The sequence below is a fragment of the Brachycentrus maculatus genome, unplaced genomic scaffold (assembly GCF_059751285.1).
Source record: "Brachycentrus maculatus isolate JH-2025_06_01 unplaced genomic scaffold, ASM5975128v1 h1tg000037l, whole genome shotgun sequence".
In the NCBI taxonomy this organism is placed as follows: domain Eukaryota; kingdom Metazoa; phylum Arthropoda; class Insecta; order Trichoptera; family Brachycentridae; genus Brachycentrus; species Brachycentrus maculatus.
This window is the reverse complement of record NW_028280791.1, coordinates 1086937-1112132: the sequence shown is the minus strand read 5'-3', so window position 1 is coordinate 1112132 and position 25196 is coordinate 1086937. Positions and strand designations below refer to the sequence as shown.

Below are 25196 nucleotides of genomic sequence, written 5' to 3'. Positions count from 1 at the left end.
ATTCCATTTTGAGGAAACGTAGCTGTTACGAACATGTGTCCTAACCAAACCAAATAAATAATTTTGACGTCTGTCAGCGTGAGCCGGCGGGAGCTGCGTAATTTTTTTCAGCAAAGTTTTGAATCTTACCTCTTTTCCAGGTATACTGCTCTTATCACTTTTTAAACTTTAGAACCTTTGACTTGTTAATTATTTCAAACAATCGTTAACTTGTAGTTTGCCGATGTCCAAGTTTAAAATAATAAACAAAAACTCTCAATCTCCGAACTAGTGAAACACTCTAGCGGCTCTATTTAGCAACTTGCAAATAAATAATAACACCGGTGTTCGAATTTTTATTTTTATCAAATTAGAAGTGATTTTGTCCAGTCTGGTTTTTATCTTCTTAAATATGTATACAATATTCTAATAAGCTGAATCAGTAAATGATCATTGTAGGCTTTAATTTTAAAAATTCGCTATAGTATTCGAAAGTTTTTCGTTTGATTATTCGATTATTGATTTTCTGTCATATATAAACTCGATTCAAGCTAGATTTTTCCGACCACTCGGTAGAATATTTCGTAGGGGACATACTCTAACCATTTCTGCCCTAAAGTAATGAAAAATTCCTTTTTGTAATAAGCATTCGTCTTTGTTAACTTGTTGCATATGTAACTATCTCCTTTCACATCTTGGGAGCTCTTATTTTCATCTGATGGAAGGTGAAACCTTCTTCAATGGAAAATCTTTTTGTGTAGTGAAGTAAAATAAAAAGTGTAATCATGATTAATGTGGTAAGTTGATATATACGACTATCTTTTTATATCTAAATTACACTATGTTTTAATAAATAACTGTAATAATTACTTCAATTTGTAGATATATTCTGCCATCCTTATCAAAACTTTCACGTGTTTATAATTCTTATCATTTACAGCTTTTACTCAGTATTTTTGCTTTTTAAATATTGTATTCATTTAACTATAGATCTACAACATTTTGAGTGTGTCCAAATACTTGTTCACAAATCTGGATTATCTCCAATTATAGGAGTTATTTTTCATATTATTTTTGACATCTCATCAAAGATGAAGAAGAATGTGAAGTTCTTCTTCATCTTTGATGAGATGTCAAAAATAATATGAAAAATAACTTCTATAATTGGAGATAATCCAGATTTGTGAACAAGTATTCGGATGCACTCAAAATATTGGAAATAAATTAACTGGTCAAATTATAAGCTAAACTAAGAAAAGTAAAAATGATATTATCTGGTGTGTCTCATGTGTATGATTATAATCCAGGATTCGGACCGCACATACTAATATAATAGTTTCTGCTCAATAAAAAGCTTCTTTTCATCTCACCAATAGATGAGATGTCTGTAGTGATTCAAGAACAATGTTTCCAATTTGGTTCATATATATAGAACTTCCAAGAATTTGAGTAGTGTGGTTGTCAATAATGGGTAGAATTTGTGACTGTTACACGTGTGTAAAGTGACCACTTAAACTAGCCTATGACGGTCGTCAGTCCCGTAAATGCCCAGACTTCCATATTCTTCTTCATCTTTGATGAGATGTCAAAAAAGAATGACGACATGTTTACCATCTAACTTTAATCGTGCATTTCTCTATTTCTTTTTAAAGCAGGCCGAGATTATCAAAATGGAGTCGCCCCAGGTGGCTGAAGCCTTCATGGCGTTCAAGCCAATGTGCGATTCTTTTCTCAAGAATCCGCAGAAAAAGCTTCTTACAGCCATAATTAGATTGGTCAAGAACCAACCAAATGAAGTTATTCAGGATCTCCACACATACCTCATGTTTCCATTCATCGTGCACTTGAAGAGTGCAAAAGAAAAGTAAGTTTGTGATACTTAAATTACTTATTTATTTATTTTTTTATTTATTTTTTTCAAAACATATTACATACATAAGTCATATATACATATAATATTCCCGATGAGTAATTTATATTTCTCATTTTGGGACATGGGATTAAGGTTAACAAGACTGGAACACAAATAATTAAGTAACAAAAAAGATTTTTTTAAATAACCAAAACCAATACTAATACATGGCAAAATATAAAAACAATAAACAGTTATAATAAATAGGCATAGAAGCATATTTAAAAGAAATAAATGAGAAAAACATAAGGTAAGAAGCATATTTAATATAAACAAATGACAAAATATAACAAATGAGAATATATAAAAAAACATAAGGTAAAAACAAAATAAGAAAACATGACTAATCACTACACATATATCTTTCCATAAAGTACTTTTTCAGATCATTTATTTTGGATCCCCGGATGGGTTTTATTTTATATATGTCAGGCAGCTAGTTAATTTGGGATTGGCAATATATTTTAAGGACCTTACTCCAAATTTAGTAGTGTTTATTGGCTCGACTTGTATTTTGTTATGTCCTCGTGTATTATGATTATGAATTTCTTTGTTAAAAATCGGTATGAGTCGTTTTAAACATTATTTGAAGCATTGTATTTGTAATCTCATAAGTTGGTAGAATGTCAAAAGAATTCTCAATTTGTAGATTGTAGTATTTATACGTGTAAAATAGCATCCATTTAATGGTTTTATATTATTTTTGTCTACTTCGTAAAACAATTGCTTTCTTAAGATGTTTCTTCATAGATGAATCTATTTCAGCAATAAAATCTATCAAACACACTCAATCTTCCGCTTCATTTTGCCCTCTTATAGCTAAATCCAATGTTTATCACAACATTTTCATTTCTACTAATTTTTAAATAACCGTTTAGTTTTGAATTACCCAAGATAACCGTTACTCGTTATATCCGAGTATAGGTAGATTTTTCATAAACATACTTAAAGGAAGACATGAAGTATCTGGAAAGGTCACATAACACAAAAAGTCGCAATTCAAAAAAAGTACGCCATTAATCTGCTAGACACGTGTCACATTTTTCTGTCAGTACACTTTTCCTATAAAATTTGGAAAATTCTGAGCTTCTTTGGGTACAAAATCATTTTGCCAAGCTTCATCAACATTCGTACGATCACTACATATTATGATTTTTTTGCGGGTTCGTGATTTTTTTTCAAATGTAGATACCAATAAGGTACTTAGCATCTTTAATACTGTCATAAACGTAATCTGATCCCGGCGCCATTGGTTTATTTAACTGCCGGTCGGATTTTATTGCTTAGGGTCAAAAACGGTGTTTTTAAAAAATTGACACATTTACAGTTTTAAGAATTTTCTGACAAAATTTTTGCTCGGTATAGCCGAGAAGGTGCTCGTTATATCCGTGAAGAAATGTATGAAAAAACCATAAACCAAAATGTCAACGAATGTTTCCTTGTTATATCCGAGATCTCGCTATAACCGTGCTCGTAATAACCGAGTTTGACTGTATGTATAATAATTTAAATTTGTAAAAACACATTATTTGATCTCATCATCAGTTCTTGTAGCGTTATGAATGGGGTTTTAGTGAAATTAAGTTTTAACGTAATGTTTATTCAACCTGTCACATACAATCATAATCGACAGTGATTGTGACTTGAGTCATAAAAAAAAATATTTTTATTTTTTAAATTAACCGTACATATAACTTTCGTACATTGATCCCCTTGGATACAGGTCTTACCTAGTGAAAGAGACAAATCGAAGAAAAAGGGTTGTGTAAGTTGTCTTATATCATTAAAATGATGTGAATTTGTATTCATTCAAATATTAACTTAACACATTGTAGTCGGGCACTTCGAACAATAGACTCTAGCCTACAGCGGATGTTTTTCGCGATTACCGCAATAATATATTGCTTTCTTAAAATTGACACAATTTCTAAACCAAACAATATTTTCAATTGAAATTTTCAAAGAAATCATATATGACATTTGATCATCAAAAATAAATTATAATCATAATTTTTAATTAAGTATTTCGTATTTCACAATTTTAGAAGCATTGTAAACTCTAAAAAATAGTCTTCCCCTCCGAGGTATCATTCCGTATACAATGCTAATATATTCAAATAATAAAATACCAAACAGTAAACAAAACAGTGCGAGCGGTATGAAAAATAGTCTAATACGTGAAATGACTCAAACTAAACTGGAGATTGAGATTGCATAAAAACTCTCTGGAAAAAAGATTTCTGGCGACGCCTAGCCAGTACAAGCGGCACACTAGCCAATCCGGACAAGGCATCTCAAATAACGTCGACAGACTGTCGCCTAGCACCCAGGTAGCAAAATACCCTTCAACGCGTTTTATTTTATGCTGATAACAAACCCGTATATTGCCGTTTCCCGCCGATAACAGACAGTCCACAAAAACGGCATTTGCCGTGTCCCGCAGTTGACCGACAGTCCGCAAAAAACGGCAAATGCCGTGTCCCGACAACCTGTAGTTTTTTTTATGGATATCATTTTTTTTATATATCTTCACTTATATTATATTATTATATATGTATATAAATATATATATATATATATATATATATATATATATATATATATATATATATATATATATATATATATATATATATATCTTAACTCAATTTAGTTTTTCCACCTATTTTTCAAATTGAAAATTACAGTGGAACCTCTCATAACTAGCACCTCTCATTACGAGTAATTGCATAACAAGCATAAAAAGTTGCTCCCCTAACGAGGGACAGTTCCTTTTTCACGGCATTCACTTGTAAACCGGGGCTTCCGTGCCAGTCAAAACAAAAAATATTTCGCTTAACAAGTAAGATTCTGGAACGAATTATGCTCTTTATGAAAGGTTCCATTGTATTACAATTAGTTTCATACAGTGGTGTATATTGTATACCCACGTACAGATTATGCCTGCGTGGGATTTAAAAAAAATATATAATTAAATAAATATATGTACCATGAAATGATGAGAAAAGAAATGTACTTTTTCTTATTTTCCAAACGCCCAGACTGCTCACTTTTTTTTTTCACTTCATTTTTATTTCTTCTTTAATTATACTTCTCTTGTTTTTCTTACATCCATTATTTTTATTAAAACAAAATTGCTATTTTTGCGTTTATTGTTACTTTTTCTATCTGTGATCCTATAAATATTCAATGTTTTTTTTTACATTATTATTAATTTCCTTTGAACGAGTTTCACTAACAGGCGCTGTGGTGTAGTTGGGTAGACGCTCGACTGCGAAACTGGCATCGCGGGTTCGATTCCCGCCAATTGCAAAATAAATTCAAGAAAGATTTATTTTCAATTGGTCTGGGTGTTTGTGATGTGTTTTTCATATGTCGCTCACTCCTTTCAAAAGCGTCATAAAACAAAAAACTTGATTTTTCAGGAGAACGTTTTTTAAGTTTAAAAATATAATAAATGTATTAAAAATAAATATCAAGCCACTTAATGAAGTTTTTACTGTGCAACAAATCTTTTTAGGTAAAACCTGAAGGTTTTTTCTCCATTTGAAAAATATATAGTATATTTAAAAAATAATTAAACACTACCTTTTCTTCAAAATGCAAAAAACAACACTTTCTGCCCTGTAGCGGGTAAATATTAAGTTAAAAATATGCCTCTTTTGCTGGGATATAGTATATTTTCTGGGCGTTCCGAAAACATGCACAACTGAAAATTTACGATTTTTGATTTATGACGTTCTTGAAAGGAGTGAGCGATGTATCTTCCCTATCCTTACTATCCTACCTCCATACAAGCCTCTAAAAGTAGAGGCTTTGCGGGTTAATCCTCTTTTTTTAAATGCTTTACTGTTCATTATATACCATATCGTAGTCGTACAGGAGAAAGTGACCAAATGCATTTGTTTACCAAAACGTGATCATTGACTATTTGATACCTTACTAGCTTAATATTGCCCTGAAAAAATCCCAAAGCGATTATAAACTTGGAAGTATAATATATTGCCTTGTTAAAAATGACAAACTGCATTGATGTTTTTTTTCTTGCCAAACAAAAGTGACTTAAATGGCCCTTCTGAACTTTTTTAAATTTTGTTAGTTGGTCAATTTCTCCTGTACGACTACGATATGTCCTTTATAATTTATTTTCTCATATCAAATTGTGATGATTTTAAGTATATTTAACTTGAAATATTTTTTCCCATTTAATAATTATAATTGTTTTTTCAGATTAAAAGATGATATGAAAGCAGCTCTGGCTGAAGGAGTGTACGAAATTCTATCCAAAATCCGTCTCGGAAACATTGAACTGTTCCACAAATACTACTCCTTGCTAATATACCAAATCTTCGACAAGACCTCACCCAATACAGGTTTTTTATTTTTATGTTAATATGACCTCTTTATTGGCTATTTCTTTTCTTTCTCATAATTATATTCCTTCCACCATCCTACAGTTCACATTACTGAAAGCGCCTTTTGTGATAATCTATTTCTTGGTCCAGTTAGAAAATGATCTTCTTATCTGTGTGTATATCTCTATTTTACCAATCATAACATCGCTTTTGTGATGCAGAACATATTCTTGTCCATTTGTAGAAACTGCCTTTTATTTTAAACCCTTATGGAATGGAAAATTTTGATATTGTCTAAAACATGTCTGAGAACGTTTTGTTGGAACGTGTGTTTATATTATGAAGGGTCTGGCTTAACTATTATCTTTTTGTGGCTGATACACACAGCTGTTACACGTTGGAATTAATATACATATCTTAATAATTAACATACTTTGGACGAGACAGGTATATCTACCTGTTCGATCGATTGATGCTTAAAGACAGGAGAGTATTTTTACCTTCTGCGCCGGCCTCATTTCAAAGGCAGAAAAAAGGAATTACAAATTTGATGTTTTTATATGAATATTATATACCAATCTCTTTGTTAAGGTCTTAACTATATGTTCCCTTCTAACCCTTATCCGCACCCAATGGTGCATAGGGCACTGCATCGTATAGAAGCAGTGTTATCTGGATCATTAAATACACGAAGGAAAGGTGATCAGCCTTCCGCTTCAGGTACCAGTTCAGGGTCATATTAAATAAATATTAGACTGAAAAATCACTAATATTTATTTTGACCCTCTTGGGAATCGAACCCGGGACCTCCAGCATGGTAGCTTAGCGCACTAACCACTACACTATGGAGGTGAACATAATTATAAAATCCCGTTGCCAGCGGTTCGCAGGTCTAAAAAATATCTGAAATAAATCTGAAATAAAAATAAATGAAAAAACCCATCTGAAATGTGTTAAGGAACATATTTGATTTTCAGTGGCGCAAATTGACGAGGACTGCGCTTTAATGTTTGTTAAAGCCATTGCTACACTAGCACTCAGAATAACACAAGAAGTCCGAGACAAACTGTATGTCCGCAGCAATGCTCCGGAAATTGGCCAAGGCATATACTTGTGTGTCCAGATTGCCAGGAGCTCAAGATATCACGCTTTGAGGTATGCGTTTATCACAAGGAATACTATCGTAATCCTTATTTATAATTCATGTTTAATTTGAAATAACCAGAATACACCAAAGAGTAACTAGCCATTTAGGATTAACTTACTGTTCTGACCAACAGCTGCTAAAACGCATCAAAAGCATCTAATAGATTTTTGGGAGAGGCACGCAAAGACTGCCCATGGTAGACGACTCCCGGGCAGACCACCAAAGAGATGAGTCGATAGCTGGGAATCGACATCGCAGGAGGCTAATCCCTCTTAAAAACAGGCCGCAAGGTCTACAGTAAGAAAAAGAAGAAGACGCAAGAGCTCTCAAGACAAATATTTTGCGAGGATATTGAAATTATGTAGCGAGGATATTTTTAATTTTATATTATATCCTATTACTGCATTTAGTAGCTGTCACAGGGAATTGCTTCCATTATTGATTCATATTTTGTCAAAATTGGAAACACCGTTGAGATAAGTGTGTGTATACAAGGTGAATAATTTGAAGGGGACCCAAACATGTAACTTCAAAATAAAGTACATTTCGTTTTATGACGTCAGTCTACGGATTAATTGAACAGGCCACGTATATTGATTTAGTTGATGGTAATAAAGAATTAAACGGTCTTTAAATAAAAATATGTCCATGGAAGCCAAGCTAGCAGTTCACAACGGCGTGCTGGTACCGACACTAATGTATGAAAGCGAAAAATGGAACCGGCAAAGGAAAGACGAAAGCAGAGTGAACGGTTTTGAAATGAACGCTGAAGAAAATATATTTGTGAATGTGAGCGGGAAAACAGAACGAGGACGACTGAAAAAGATTTGATCAGATCAATCAGAACCTAAAATCTGGTGGTGTCAAAAGTCTGCGTAATCGGAGGACATGTATGACTAGATGTATGGATGTGAAGGAGGCGAGGAGTGTATGTCAGGACAGAAGAGTGTGGCGTTCCATCCTTTCTGCCTACCCCTGCGGTGAAACGGTGTGATGGTAGTAGTAGTAGTAGTAGTAGTTTGAGGGTGCTATTTCAATTCACATCAGCCTGCATCAACTAATTTCAATGCAGTTTTTCTTCTCTTAGAGATTTTTTCTCAGTAATATTGTTATTTTCTAGAATCGAAGCTATCATGTGCATTACGGTACTCTGCACGGTGCACGATGACCTGATTAAGGAAGAACTGGATCCGCAATACGTGGCCAGGGTCGGAGAAGTCCTGATGTTCTTCCTTCCTGGACTATTGGGAGGTCTGCAGGAGGTGGCAATGGGGAACCCAAAGCAAGGACACATTATTACTTGCGTAAGGATTTGTGCATTTCCAACCATATCATGCAAAAACTATGCCCACAAATGTATTGAAACATTTTCATACTCTTATTTGCCGACATTTCACTCGCTATTACACGGGCTATCTTCAGGATTGGCATCCCTTTTATTATTAAAGATTTTTTTAAAACGACAGTTAGGGCGCTTGTCCACTACCTGGAATTCCGTGTAATTTTACCGTCCGGCATGTCAGTTAGCGTTTTAAAACGACGATTGGCTTGGATTGGCTTGTGCTTTTGTCCCTTCGGATGGGAGCTCTTGATCGGTGCGTGAACACGTTGCGCGTAAATTTGATCACGCTAAACTGTCATAGTTGTTTTTATTTTTCAAAAACTGCCGGACGGTGAAATCCCGTGTAGTGGACAAATGCCCTTATTGTGTTAATGTTGGGCTATTGTTTGTTTCTCCTTTTGAAAATAATTTGATGATTTTACCCTGATACTGGTAGTGCATACACTTTGTATGACACCGCAAATGTTCAATGCACATTGCAGAACATCCATATTTGCACTCGTTATAAGCACAAGTCCCCATTAAAGGATTAACATGTATACCTGTATTGTAATGAGAACATTTGTTTTTTTACCACTTGTGCTATACATATTTATTTCGGAAGCTACACGGCTGTCCAAACTCAAAACACAGTAAGGGACATTTTTTGTAGTAGGTTTTTTTTGCATTTTTGGACTAAGTAGATTCTACTTAATTCAATAATGCAAAAAAAAACAGACTGCAAAAAAATTGTCCCTTACTGTGTTTTAAGTTTGGACAGCCATACAGATGCATCTACGGGTGTAAATATAAATATAACTCAACTGGTAAGAAAACAAGTGTTCTCATTTACAATACAATCATGTCTTACCACAAAGCGAATGCCGAAACAATAAATAAAATGTATACCTATGTGTTTCAGAACATATTGGATATCTAGCTTCAAATTGTTAAAATTTAAGATAAATCATCAATTTAAACATTTTAGATGGCAATCCGGGGTATAAACAATATCCTGTGCCTGGTGATGCACGACCGGGAGAGGGACAACAGCGGCGCCAACCTGACGGACAGTCACTTCATCAAGTTGCTGGCCAGCCACAAGGCGCGCGGCTCCGAGGAGCCCAAGGACTGCGACCCCTTCGGCAAGAAACTCCGCCACAAGGGCCACTCGGGCATGATGGAGCACTTGGAGAATGCGAAGAGAGATGAGGAGTGGTACAAGGCGGCTGCCAACCGACTCGTGATCCTCGTCAGAAGCCTGAAGCCCCTCCAGACGCACGAGCACCGGAAAGTCAAACTGGAGTTGGTCTACCTCTGCTGGAATATTTTGAGCTGCTGTGTTGTGTAAGTAAATGGAGAATAACTCTCTCCTCATCATTCATCGTTCACTTTGTGTAATACCACTTAAAATACACAAAGTGAATGATTAATACTACGGATAGTGTTATATTAACATACCACAAAGTTATCAATGCTTTTAATGTACAAAAATATAAATGGAGAATGGCCGTTCATACGTTTTTTTATAAAAAGGTTATATGTACATTCACCTCTAACCTCATCCATGCAAAGTATCAAAGCATATTTTAGTGGAATCAAATACGTTTTTTTACAATACCTACTCATTTTCCAAAATACACACCTCACATACAGCATTACCTGTGGTTCCTCCACCTTTGTAGTGTAGTGGTAAACACGTTTGACTACTGTGATTGAGGTTTTGTGATAGTATCCCAGGGGGGTGAAAAGTGATTTTCTCTCTCACTTTATATCACCTTAGACTGGTACCTGAAATGCAGGCCTTGCCTTCATGCAATTAATGATCAAGATAACACTCCATCGATTGGATAAGGTTAAGGGTGGGTGTAGATGAAGTTAGAAAAAGAAACTCGAAGGTATACGGAAAGTTCTGAATTTTCACTTTTCACATATGGACATATTTTTCTTATTTGATTCCTAGCAAATTATTTAAATTTTCGGTATTCGTAGGGATTACTTTTATCGAAAAATTTGCACATATCGCTCACTCCTTTCAAGAACGTCATAAATCAAAAAACTTGATTTTTCAGGAGAACGTTTTTAAAGTTTGAAAATATAACACAATGTATTAAAAATAAATATCAAGCCACTAATTGAACTTTTTAGTGTGCAACAGATCTTTTTAGGTAAAACTTGAAGGTTTTTTGTCCATTTGAAAAATATTTAGTATATTTAAAAAAATAATGAAACAATACCTTTTCCTCAAAATGCAAAAACAACACTTTTTGCCCTGTAGCGGGTAAATATTAAGTTAAAAATATGCCTCTTTTGCTGGGATATAGTACATTTTTTGGGCATTCCGAAAACATGCACAACTGAAAATAGATGATTTTTGATTTATGACGTTCTTGAAAGGAGTGAGCGATATTGTAACTTTTCCAAGGCTTCCGCAAACAAAATTAATCGAATTATAAATGTTTTGATGCAAATTCAGTCACCATTAGTATAAGTCCTCTTATATTCTAGTATATTTAGCACCACTAATAAATTTATGATGTATATCTATTGTTTTCACATTAAAATTGTGTCTGTAAGTTTAGCCCCACTACTTTTTGAGAAAATGACCATTTTTTATAGACGACCTCAACTTCCTGATTACAACCAGTTTTTAAATGCTGATATTATTAAAAATAGTAGTTCTGAAGCAAAGGTAACTTCCCGTTGCAGCTTTTGTAATAATCCTGGATTAAAATTGCCGGAACAATGTATGGTGAATATTTTATGTTACAGGAATATGCACCCGACATTGAGAGACATTCTAGAAATACTGGTTACCTTGTCAGAGAATAAAGACCAAGAAGTTCGCGACGCGTGTCATAGAGGCCTAGAGGAGTTTGGCAAGAAGAGTGGCAGCAATGGGAAACTCCTGCTCAACGTTTTGGAAGAGAACTTTTATAATGATATTTCCAAACTACCCCGCTGCCTGAACGCTTTAGGTAAGTGTTTTCATCTACATTTGCATTTACGTTTTCTAGTCTTGATGACTGGCTTATGCAACACCGCTTAGCATGTTCCTGCTTAGGCTCCAACTTTAAGTTTTATAGCCTATTACTACATACTTGGGAGTGGGTTTACTGTTTATCTTTAAAGTTACTGTAATTTCGAAAATTCTAGGCAAAATGTTTCTTTTTTTTAATTTATGTTTTACGTAGTAAATACAGTGAAACCTCTATCTATCGTTTCTAAATGAACCTATTAAAATAAACCATGTATACGGGAAAACAATGAATGCGGAATTAAGAAGTCAATACACAAGAAGATACAATCGAGTAAAGATACCGTCCTCCCAATCTGCATAACAATGGTTAGGTTAAAATTCTAAGCAGAATACAAATTTTATATGCAAATAAATGTATTTATTTAACAGAACCAAAAAATATCAAGTTTCTTGCATTGGAAATAATCTTTGATGGACATTTGTTTTTTGACTGTTTTATTTCCGTAAATCAACAGTATATTTTTGGCTTTGCAAATATATTTTTTTTGGCATCAATTATTGAATGTGCGTAGTAGAAAGTTTTTAATTTTTAAAAGAGTGTGTGCATGCTTCTGAAAATAAAAGTAAAGGCAGCGGCTCCTCTTCATCAATATCGACCTCTGCTGTATCTGTTAACCTTAAGTCACACAAGTTTTTTTTATAGTTTCTATCCCACACGTTGGAATATTGTCATCGATTGTAACAAAACTGAGAAGAATGTAAAAAAAACAGACAAAACATGTCAAATGTGCAGCGTGATTCAAACGATGAATGCGCTAAAATGGTAGATAGAAACGATTGATGCGATCTATCTTGTATGAAATGAATTCGGGATAGAAGAATTAAACGACACATCCGGGAAAACGATTATTCGAGGAACGATAGATAGAGGTTTCACTGTACTACTTTTTCTTAAATCTATTGTGACACATGTTTCTATGCGTTCCACGTCATTTTCAAACACCGTATGTGAAGCTAAGTCTAAATTATATTGACCGAGGAGTTCATATTGTCATTTTATAACTAAAAGAGTTGTAAAATGACAACACAAACTCCTTGGCCGACTCGGACTAGGCTGGGAACTGACTTTGACACCGAATGCAGGATTAAGTATTTTAGTTTTCACTTTATCTGTTTTATACAGATTCCGAAGAGCATGCCGCGGGACTCAACTTGCTGAAGGGTTACACCAGACTCCTCACGCAACCGAATCAAAGTCCCCAAAAGTTGACCGAAATTTTGAGCAGCTCCTTCATTCTAAACCGATTTGCATTTGTTCTCATCGAAATCTTCAAAATGGAATGCACCGGAATAAAACTTCTGGAGGAGGTGGTAGTGAGAGGTTAGTAGAAATTTATTATGTATTATGTACCAATCAAAGACAATGATGTAATTTTTTTTTTAATAATTTTTAAATTACTACGGCTACTACTACTACTACTACTACCATCACGCCGTTTCCCCGCAGAGGTAGGCAGAAAGGATGGAACGCCTCCTTCACATCCATACATCTAGTCATACATGCTCTCCGATTACGCAGACTTTTGACACCACCAGATTTGTTGTTCTAATTGATCTGATCACACCAAGTCTTTTTCGGTCATTTTTGTTCTAAAATTAAATTAATTATGTTTAAATTATGTTTAATGAAATCCATTAGAAGAGAATTTCATTGTTCTTACGTGTGTTTCCGCCATTCTTTATATAATTCAAATTTTGAAAGAGAGCACACACAATCTGAAAAAAAATCTACTCCGTCTTATTCCTCATTACTGAGGGTTGTGACCTTTGTGGAAGTAATCACTCTTCTCCAGTTATCCCTTGACTGCGCTTCACGTAGAGCTCCAACCACTGAGGTGCCTGCTGCTGTCTTAATTTGATTGGTCCATCGAGTGGGGGATCTTCCTCTCCCTCTCTTTCCCTCCAGGTTACCGATCACAACCAATTAAATTTAAATCTCCCTTTTCTCTCACCTCCCGCCGGCAGACATGTAATTTGTTTATTTTCTTCTAGATGTGGAATCTGAAATGGGGACAAAGTGTCCGTGGAAGATATTCAAAAATTTACAAAATGACACTTGTGCCAAAATAGCTATGGACATATGCCACATGGTGGGGGCATCCGATGCGGTAGAATTGGTGGCAGATTGCCTCCTGGAACAGTTGCGAGAGGAAACTAAGTACAAGAAGGAGATCATTCTCATCCTTAATGAGATAGTAACATGTAAGTCAGATTCATTTTATTCCCGGCTTGTATTACGGGATGGTCGGTCCACAGTTATTACTGATAGGCATTCAACTATGTGCTGGTTCTTTTTATTCTTCATTGGGAACGTGGATAATAGATGAGGAGCTGTAGTTACCGTTGTGATAATGATGTTGAATATGTGGAAATGTGTTATGTATGTTACCTTCAATTATTTCATGGATAGTAGTATTTACAAAATTAAATGCAAAATGGCTATATCGTAGTCGTACAGGAGAAAGTGACCAACTACCAAAACGTAAAATGTTCAGGAGGGCCATTTAAGTAACTTTTGCTTGGCAAGAAAATAAACATCAATGCAGTTAGTCATTTTTAACAAATCAATATATTATACTTCCAAGTTTAAAATCCTTTGGGATTTTTTTCAGGGCAATATTAAGCTAGTAAGATATCAAATAGTCAATGATCACGTTTTTGTAAAAAATACGATACATGTATTACCACAAATAACCTGCCAACTGATCAATAGAATAAACCTTTAGGGAGTATAATAATTGATGTCCGACTTTCTCTGGGTTCTTTATACATGTCTTTGTATTATGAAGATAGAACTAATGTAAAAATAGTAAATAATAAAAAAAATCTGTAGGTTTTATTTTATGACAAAATTACATACAAATATCCACAGATGCCATTGCTATACAAGTTACATAATACCAACTGACAGACGGACTTCGACTTTTGAATGTCGATGCTCCTTTGAGAAAAATTTGCACCGACATTCATTTACGAGTGAGAAAAACGGTCAGAGGAAAAATAAAAAACGCCTTTGAAGTGTTGAAAAATATTCTCTTATTTTCTAGCTCCGTGCGCCAAAATCTCCCTTAAAGAACATCTAGCGGACAACTTGATTACGATGTACATTGACATTGACAACTGGTACCTGCCTATAACGGTGGAGAAACGCGAGAAGCCACCGGGAAAGGCCAAAACCTTGGATCCCACCGTCTACAATCCGAGGGAGTGGACTTGCGAAAGGACCTTGGACCTGTATGAAGGCACCGTCTTGACCCGCTACAAGGGGCTCAGCTACCGCCCGCCCGAGGACTCCGACAGCGAGGACGAGTGCCCAACGGAGGACACGTGCCAGACCATTGCGGAAGCGCAGGACAATGTTATCAAGATATGTCTGATGACTGAAGGTATTGGAAAGCTCGCCCTTTTCCTTGGCGAAGATTTCAAGGAGTATTTATTGAAGACGCTCTACCTCATATTAGAAAGAGCGGGTAAGTTAAAACATTTTATTTCAACTTTAATTTATTACTACTGCGTGAAACGCTTAAAAGCGTCTTTTACATACTGTTGGTAGAGAGCGGGAGATACTTAAAAGTGTTCTATTTTCTTACTTTTGGTATAGCATGATATGCCAAAAAACATTGTACAAATCAGAATTGGGTTTGCAGTTACTTTTGATTATTATACTGAGTGTCATTTGGCAGATTGTCTGAGTATAATAGGGTAGGGATTGATGAAAAAACAGCCCTCTGACAATGTGTGAAGTGAGTCCAAATATGTAAAAAACTGACTAACTAACCATCACGCCGCTTCCCCGCAGGGGTAGACAGGGAGAATAGAACGCCACACCACTCTGTCCTTGCAAATATTCTTCGCCTCTTCCACGTTCATGCATCTCCTCATACATACCCGTCGATTGTTTCGACTCCTAACCTGACCACTTTCAAGAATTTGCCATACTTGATCGTGCCAAGTTTTTCTCGGTCTTCCTCTGCTCTTTTTTCCAATTACATTTGCCTCATAAATTTGTTTTGCCGTTCTTTCCTCACTCATTCGTTCTAAATGTCCAAACCATCTCAACACACCTTTCTTAATTTTATCGATAATGCTTGTCTCAGCTGCATTCCTTCCTTATTTTACTATTCGAACATCTATCATACATGGTATGATAGATGTTCGAATAGTGTTAATTTGCCAAATATGTATATATTTGTTTACAAATGCCAGATTCGGCTCCACAATGACTATTGTACACCCTTTAAATACCCAGACTTCCAATTTCCATCTTGATAATAATCTTAATTGCTACATACTTTTAATTTTCATAACACGGTGTAACTTTGTTTTTCCAGGAAGTAGCAATGAGATGATTCACGTTGCCGGAATGCGAGCTCTATTGGATATAACCAATGCGTTCAATATGAACGATGTGACGGAACTAATCAAACAAAATGCCGACTACTTTACTCACCATGTCAACTTGAAAATGAGAAAAGTGAGCTCCAATAATATTTAAAAAATATATGGGTTGACATTCATTGTTACCTCTTTACAGATCTTTTGTGATAATGAACAATTTAAGATTATTTTCAAAAGTAAACAATTTTTTTAATAATATTTATTCGCATTATGCATACAAAGTAATTTAAATACACAACATTCTTATCTCAAGTGATTGCCTTTATTTCAATCTTTTACTTGGTAAATGCCACTATTTGTTAAAGTCTATTTTAATACATATTTCAATGGATTCAGCATTATCAAACACCATATCGCTCACTCCTTTCAAGAACGTCATAAATCAAAAAACTCGATTTTTTAGGAGAACGTTTTTAAAGTTTAAAAATACATAGAATACAATGTATTGAAAATAAATATCAAGACACGTAATGAACTTTTTACTGTGCAACAGATCTTTTTAAGTAAAACCTGAAGGTTTTTCTTCCATTTGAAAAATATTTAGTTTTATTAAAAAAATAATTAAACAATACCTTTTTTTCAAAAAGCAAAAACAACACTTTCTGCCCTGTAGCGTGCAAATATTAAGTTAAAAATATGCCTTTGCTGAGATATATGTAGTACATTTTCTGCGCATTCCGAAAACATGCACAACTGATAATTGATAATTTTTTATTTATGACGTTCTTGAAAGGAGTGAGCTATATGTGAAACTTAGACTAAATGTGAAAGTCACGCCTTTACAATGTTGAAGGGTGAAGAGAGGCTAGGAGCTGTTTCTTATTTTTTATTCAGTGGGAACATAGACAATAGGAAAAGAGGCTTGAATCATTTTCAGATTATTAACTATGGATTTATTATTAATTATTTATATTTTAAACATTCTATTGTTTCAAAATGTTGGAGCTTCTTACTTTTAGTATCAATAATTTTCAGAATTTCTATATTGTTATTATTATATGTGTGATTAGTTACTATTGAGTGGTTAGCGAACTCTGAAAAGTTATTATTTCTTAAACATAACATGCTCCCTGATTCTTGTTTTTAGTTTACAGTCATAACAATACAAGAAATTTTACAGTTACAGTTTGATTTGTAAAGACCAATTTTCTCTAATATATTTATATTATTTTGTTGTGTCTCAAAGATCCGTTTAAATAATTTTTTGTGTGAAAGACTGATCTAATATTATCTGGAATTTTTATTGTTATTTTATATGATGTTTTATCTATGTATGTAAGCGTGCAACTTTCAAATATGGTGTTTGATAATTATGTTGAATGCTTCGTAACACATGTCACAATACATTTAGATAAATTTTGGTGTTTACCAAGTAAAAATTTCATAAAAAAATTGATAGATACTAACCACAATGCAACTTTCGATTAAATTAATGAAATCCTTAATTTGTATTAATTTTCTAGCTTCCCGAAAATTCTGGAGTTTTGGATGTTCTACTGGTGGTCATGCGTTACAGCGAATCAGCTGTTCTCCCGTGTTTATATCAGATTGTGAATAATGTAAGTATAAAACATTATTTATCTATACTTACTTATACAGTCGCATCAGTCGTCAGTCCAACTTTGGTCTTTTAATATGGCAATGTCTATTATAATATTAATCCATTTGTTGTAGTAAATCAATTGTTTTAAAACTCTTTACAAAAGAAATACAATCAAAACATTGTTGTCGGGCTATTTTAACTATACTCAGACAGTCTACCGCACGACTCTCATTATAGTAATTACAAGTAATTGCAAACCCAATTCCGATCTGTACAATATTTTTTGTTTCTCGCGCTCTACCAAAAGTAAGCAAATATAACGCTTATAGGCGTCTCCCGCTCTCTACCAACACCATGTAAATGACGCTTTTAAGTGTGTGATATAAGATGATGTGTTAACACACTAAGGAGGGGTGTTTTTTTACGCCTGTGGACCGCTGACGACGGGATTTGATAATTGTGGGCATATAGTTAAGACCTTAACAAAGAGATTGGTACATAAAATTCATATAAAAACATTAAATAATTCCTTCTTTTCTGACTTTGAAATGAGGTTGGCGCAGGAGTTGAAAATACCCTTCCCGTCCTTAAGGTAGGGACTGACCGGAGCATTTCGTCATAACGTAACATTGGCGGCGAGCATCCGATTTCGGATGGAGTACTCGGAACGAGCTCAGCTCGCTATACGGACTACGAATGCTGGCATCGTAACGTGTCATGTTACGACGAAATGACTCCGGTCAGCCCCCACCTTTAAGCATCAATCGACCAAACGGGTAAAAATACCTTCCCCGTCCTTAGTGTGTCAGATGACATTATATAAATGTATATTTTTTGTTGTAGGTTCTCGACCAGTATTTTACACTCCCGCAGTGCAATATGATTTTATATTTGCGCCTGTTGCAAACCTTCATTATTTACATAAAAAATCAGTTCCCTCCCAAAAAGCCGGAATCTCCCGAAGCTCCAGATATTGCTACTTTACCGAATCCGACCATCAGTTCGGTCATAGAACAAATCATGCGCTACCATTATGCCAAACTTGAAAGTGCCAACTTCGATGGTGACGACCTGGGAAAAACACCCCAAGAAATGTGTAATGAAGATAAAGCAAGAAGGCAGAAAAATGAAGAGGAAGGTATTTCTGAGGGTACGGTTTTTTTCTGTTTTTATACATATTATTTTATTTTATATGAGTTGTACCTAGCTATGCACTGCAGTGGCTCAGTCTGGTTCAAAGGAGATTAAATAAAAAAGAAAGCACATACTTCTAATATGTTTATTTCCACTGTGCTCGTTAAGCAATGAAAAGTGTCAGGTTGTGGTCCCGTGGTTATTGTCGCGGACTCTTGAGTCAGAGTTTCTGTGTTCAAACCCACTCTACCATAATTTGATTCCTATTTTTGATTATGAGCCTCTTAGTCCCACAGAAATAGTATGAAATTTAAGTTTTTTTGTAAACAATAAAAACACAAACATTTCTCTTCAATAAACATTGAAAATGTTAAGTGGAAGCATCTGTCATCATGAACAATGTTTAGTTTTGCCAGGGGTGCTGTAATTTTCAACGGATTGCCAGCGCAATTCAGTAAAAAACTTTTTTTAAACTTATTCTGTCAGATTTTTAAAAAACGTGTCTTGTGTACAAAAGGACGCACATATTGAAATGCAATGTTGTGTCAAAATTTAAAAGGTGAGTAACTTTCGAAGATTTTAGATTGTGAACAAACGAACATTATAATTTTTACTGTCAGGTCATAAGCCCTGTAAATACCCAGACTTCCATATTCTTCTTCATCTATATTAAGATGTCAAAAATGTAAAAATAATTCCCAAGTGGAGAAAACCCAGATTTGTGAATGAGTACTTGGACACACTCAAGATGTTACAAATGAAATATTTGTCGTTTCTTTTAGATAATAAAACCCTTATCCGCACCTCAATGGTGCATACGGCACTGCTTTATATAAACTCAGTGTTATCTTGATCGTTTACACATGAAGGAAAGGTGATCAGCCCTCTGCTTCAGATACCAGTCCAGGGTAATATTGAATAAATATTACAGTGAAAAAATCACTTATATTTATTTCACCCCCCTGGGAATCGAACCCGGGACCTCCAGAACGGTAGCTGAGCCACTGACCATTACACTACGAAGGCGGACAAAACCCTGATAATACCCATTTTTCCCTATTTCTTTTAGATACTGGTGATAAAGTAGAAGTGCCAATGCACATCACGATGGTTGTATCAATTCTCAAGAAATCTTTGAACTTTATCCCTTCCAACGACCGCGACCACAAACTCCTCGCGATGAGCATCGTCCAGGAGGGGATCAAGGTCATCAAGGACTGGGAGGACGAGCTTCTGCCGGTGGTGCACCTGGTCTGGTCGCCCCTGGTCGGCCGCTTCAAGGAGACTTCGCAGCCGCTCGTCGTCAACGGGGCCTACCAGCTCCTGGTGACGCTGGCCGAGTGCTCCAAAGATTTCATCAGAACACGGACCATAAAGTGAGTTTACACACTAAGGACTGGAAAGATATTTCTACCCATTCGGTCGATAGATGCTTAAGGGTGGGAAGGCATTTTTACCGGCGTAGGCCGGCCTTATTTCATGAAAGAAGTCTCCAATCCGCAGGCTTAAAAAATACCTCAATTCACGTGCCTGAACCATCTCAACTTGCCTTTCTTAATTTTATCGATAATACTAATCTCAGCCTCGCATTATTTCTCTATGTGAAGTCAATGTTAAACACTTCGGACGGGAAAGGTATTTCCTACCCATTTGGTTGATTGATGCTTTCGGACAGAAAGGGTATTTTTATCTTCTCCGCCTGCCTCATTTCAAAGTCAGAAAAGAAGGAGTTACATATTTAATGTTTTTATATTAATATTATATACTAGTCTCATTGTTGAGGTCTGAACTATACGTACGTAATTATCAAATCCTGTCGCCAGCGATCCGCAGGCGTAAAAAAGCCCCATACGAAATGTGATAATATTAGAAGTTAACATATTTTGTACACTTGGTCCACAGGGAAGTGATGCCAATAATCTGCGATATGCTGGAGAAGTCTGCAAACAATAGTTACATGAAGGATGCAGGATCCAGTTACCGATTCTCCCAGGCCTACAAACTGCAGCTGGCCCTGCTGGAAGGGCTGGGGAAGTTGTGCATCAGCTTGTGTTTGGAAGAGAGACAAAATCACCAAATTATGACGGCCGTCAGCATGTACCTGAGCTGCAAGCAACCAAAACCACTTCAGGTGAGGATGGGTTCAAATTTAATTGTATTATATGACCTCAAGGGAGTCTTTCATCTTAGCAATAGCTCGCACAACTATGTATGAGTATGAGTTTGCAACCTCAAGTGCCTAAGCAATTTCTGTTTTTTTTCCTTTTCAGTTTTTGTTTTCTTTATTTTAAATTCTTTTGCAAATGCATCTATAAATATAATATATTTAAAATAAATATAATTTTTTTTTAAATATATAATAATTAACTAACTATCACAGGGGTAGGCAGAGAGAATCGCACGCCACACCACTCTGTCTTTGCAAACATTCTTCGCCTCTTCTACATTTATGCATCTCCTCATACATACCCGACGATTATAACGACTCCTGACCCGGCCGCTTTCAAGTATTTGACATACTTGATTGTGCCAAGTTTTCCTCGGTCTTTCTCTGCTTCTTTTTCCAACTACATTCGCCTCATAAATTTTTTTGACCGTTCTTTCCTCACTCATACGTTCCACATGTCCAAACCTTTCTTAATTTTATCGATAATGCTTATCTCAGCCTTGCATTCTTTCCTTTCATATTTATAATATATTTAAAATAAATATAATATATTGTGAAATCACAATATATTATAATTACAAATACATAATATTAATACAAAAAAAAGATTCCACAAAGGCATGCCCTGTGTGTGGGTACACATTTTATTTTAGGTTATAATAAAAGGGCACTGGCAAGAATACAATAGATACACCCAGGCTTCGACTAATGCGAATGTGATTACTGAACCAATTTTTTTTCAGCTGGCGTGCTTGAACGTCTTCAAAATGTTGATCGCCATGGATCCGGCATCGACTTGGCTTCACCTGAACGGCTTGTGGAATGACAACGAGTCGGTGCCGCCTCCCAGGGAAGGTTTCGAGACATTCAGCTGTATCTTGAAAAATCCACACAGGAAAATGGATTACAAGCAAAACGTTTCTATATTGTTTGATTACTGCAAGAACGGTTGTATAAAAAAAAGAACACAATAAGTAAACACAAAGTGGCTGTGACAATTTTATTTTTAAGTATAATTAAGCATGAGAAACTTGAGGGTATCGGAATAAATGGCAATTTTCATAAAATTGTAACCTAAATGTCAAATAAAAAGACTAGTCAACTTTTAAAAAAATATCATACTCTGGTATGATATTTTTCATGAATGGTGAATCAAATTTTACTCGGAATTACTATTTGATACGAGATACAAAAATTTAGTATTTGTATATTTTTTTATATAAACTCTGATTTCTGAATTTTATGCTAAACACATATTATAGACACGCCCCTGATTTATTTTTACAACAGTGTCAAGAATCTCTCAATTCATTTGAAAAAATGCATGAAATCTGGAGACTAAAAACAATGATGTATAATTCAAATTTTTGTGTTTCAAAAAAAAATCTGGATGAAACTTGATTCATCCATGTATTGTTTATTTATTTTAATTCTCAGTCCGCCTCCGTAGTGTAATGGTCAGCACGCTCGGCTACCGTTCTGGAAGTCCCGGGTTCGATTCCCAAGGGGGGTAAAATAAATATAAGTGATTTTTTCACAGTCATATTTATTCAATATTACCCTGGACTGGTACCTGAAGCGAAGGGCTGATCACCTTTCCTTCATGTGTAAACAATCAAGATAACACTGCATTTATATGACGCAGTGCCCTATGCACCATTGAGGTGCGGATAAGGGTTTTATTATTATTATTAATTCTCAAAAGTATTTGTAACTTTGCTTCCAGTATTCTCATTTGTCTTAGCTGTTCTGTTAATTGATATGTTTGATTATTATTTTTTTCCTTACTTCGTATAGCTCAACAGAATAAAATAATTTCTGGTATAACTTGACTTTTAACCTTCAAATTCTCAGATGTAGTCTAAACTACTACATACTAAATTATTGATACTTCCATAGATTATTTTTACGGAAAAGTTGCACTAAAAATTAACTATGTATGTCTAGTTTCGTGCAGTCACTTGATTGCATCTATAAAAGGTTATAACGCGAATAGATAACTCCACTTTGTCAAAAAATTCACAATTTTCTCATTTTTTTTACAATTACCAACGAGGCTGTATTGTGTGGGATAACATTTACACAAAAACCTATTTAAATACATAAAATAATCAAATAACTTGACATAAAATGTGCCCTAAACAATGTTTTTTAGTGTCTTACCTCTTTTATTCCCATTCAAGAGTGTGACACATTATGTACATTACTTTATAAAATTAGTCTGAATCGAGCGACACATTCTATCTCTTTCGCTATTATTAGTTTGTACTGATGTTACAAGGATAAAATATTCTAGAGATGACACTATCTTTATCGCTCTTATTTAATTTTTCTATGTAAATCTTATTCTTCTTCTTTCTTGTTTCGCCTTTTACTCGAATTGGTTCCTGTTTTGCTCTTTCTATGTGTAGGGATAAAGAAAGAGACATTCCATGTAGGCACATAAGCAGTACCTCAAGTCGGCCCAAGTGAGTATGTATACGGATCTACAATATTTTGCTGTCAAAAGATTAAAGTAGCCTATCATGCAATATCTATTGGCATTATCTATATTTATATTCAGTATTAAAAAAAACCTACACCCGGATGGAGGTTTAATTGACAATTGATATTTATTATTATTAATAAATAATATTAAGTGTACATTCTTAATGTTTATATGTATTTTTTATTCATTTTGTAGTATTATTGTGTCCATTGATAAGGTCCCAGTTGTGAACCGATTGTGGCATAATGCAGAACTGGATTGAAACGTGTGATATATTTATAGGAAATGAGAGCTTGTGCATCTGCAGGCGGGGCCTTATTTATGAAGATGGTAGTAAATGTATGTGTGTTTTTAAAACGTCAAATGATGGGTAATTCAAAAGTACCTTATCATTAACTGTTAGAGATGAATATGTTATATATATATGAGAACAAAATAATATAAAAACGCATATAAAAACACAAGTGTATTTAATGCAACGTTTTATAAAAGTAATCGGTGGATAACTTCAGGAGATTTAAAAATTTTAACAAACTTTTATACTTTTATTTATATAGATATTATGTAATATTTTTTATACTCCTTTCCAAGTTATCTATTGTACTCAAAAAATAATTGTAATATGTAAATGTATTACATATATATGTAATAATGTTTTTACTCTTTTGAGTTCTTTGCGGTGGTAAGGACAATATATGTGGAAGGTAAAATATATGTGGCGAATGTGAGAGGGAAAACAGAACGTGGACGACCGAAAAGGCACGATCAGATCAATCGGAACCTAAAATCTGGAGGTGTCAAAAGTCTGCGTAATCGGAGGGCATGTATGACTAGATGTATGGATGTGAAGGAGGCGAGGAGTGTATGTCAGGACAGAAGAGTGTGGCGTTCCATCCTCTCTGCCTACCCCTGCGGAGAACCTGCATGATGGTAGTAGTGTAAAATGAAATGGATTTTAAAAACATAATTCGAGTGAAAATAATTAAAACAAAAAAGAATAATGTATTACTGACTATGTATAACGTACTAGAAGTACATGTCTGTTACTCATCTCGTTGTATGATGCATTTGATTTTAAACCACGCATAGATCATTAAAATTTGAGTGTAAAAAAAAAAGTATTTTGGGGTCTAACATGACATTCCCATTATGGTCTCAGACATTGAACTATAGAATTAGTCCAGAGATGTGTTTATTTTTAGTGCATGTTAAGTATACAAATGTACCCTTGGTGTCTACAAAATATTAACTGTGATGGTGTTGTATATCAATTGTTTTTTGTTTCTTATTGGACATTTAATCTACATCTCTTTAATGTCACGATTGGCTTGACTACCCAGGTCAGTTCTTGATTTTTCCGTACAGGCAGACCTCAACTTTTCCACATGATTGGTTCCTGAAAATGTGTGTGAAAGTGAAATGTTCGAAAGTAGAGGGAAGAAAAAAAATAATTAAAAAAACTGTTAACATCCAGGTTTACTTCATTCATTATGTGAACTATTTCAAGCGTGATGGTTTCTGGAGTTTCATCAGAATTTATGAAATCACCTATCATTTGTGGCCATAGTTGTTTCCATGAACCTTTCATTATTAACTCTTTTATTTCAACCCATGCGTCTCCAATATTGTTTATTGCGTTCCATATTCAGTACGTACATAACACTTTTCACAGTATGGCCCGATTTATACGCATTTCATAGTGTAAAAGGGTA

General features: G+C 34.7%; 1 protein-coding gene across 2 annotated transcripts; it reads left to right on the top strand.

Annotated features, from left to right (window-relative positions):
* Window positions 1-46: 46 nt before the first annotated feature.
* Window positions 47-22818, top strand: Tti1 (Telo2 interacting protein 1). 2 transcript variants are annotated; one of them, XM_088275897.1, is made up of 16 exons: window positions 47-140; window positions 1632-1843; window positions 6122-6264; window positions 7224-7401; window positions 8514-8697; window positions 9703-10061; window positions 11487-11692; window positions 12878-13075; window positions 13747-13956; window positions 14802-15224; window positions 16086-16228; window positions 17616-17711; window positions 18539-18845; window positions 19899-20205; window positions 20732-20960; window positions 21740-22818. In XM_088275897.1, exons 2-16 carry the CDS (start codon window positions 1650-1652, stop codon window positions 21968-21970), a joined length of 3408 nt encoding a protein of 1135 aa, XP_088132023.1. In that variant the 5' UTR covers window positions 47-140; window positions 1632-1649; the 3' UTR covers window positions 21971-22818. The 2 variants fall into 2 exon arrangements, with proteins under 2 accessions (XP_088132023.1, XP_088132016.1); XM_088275890.1 differs by lacking the exon at window positions 47-140 and adding an exon at window positions 347-776.
* Window positions 22819-25196: the final 2378 nt, after the last annotated feature.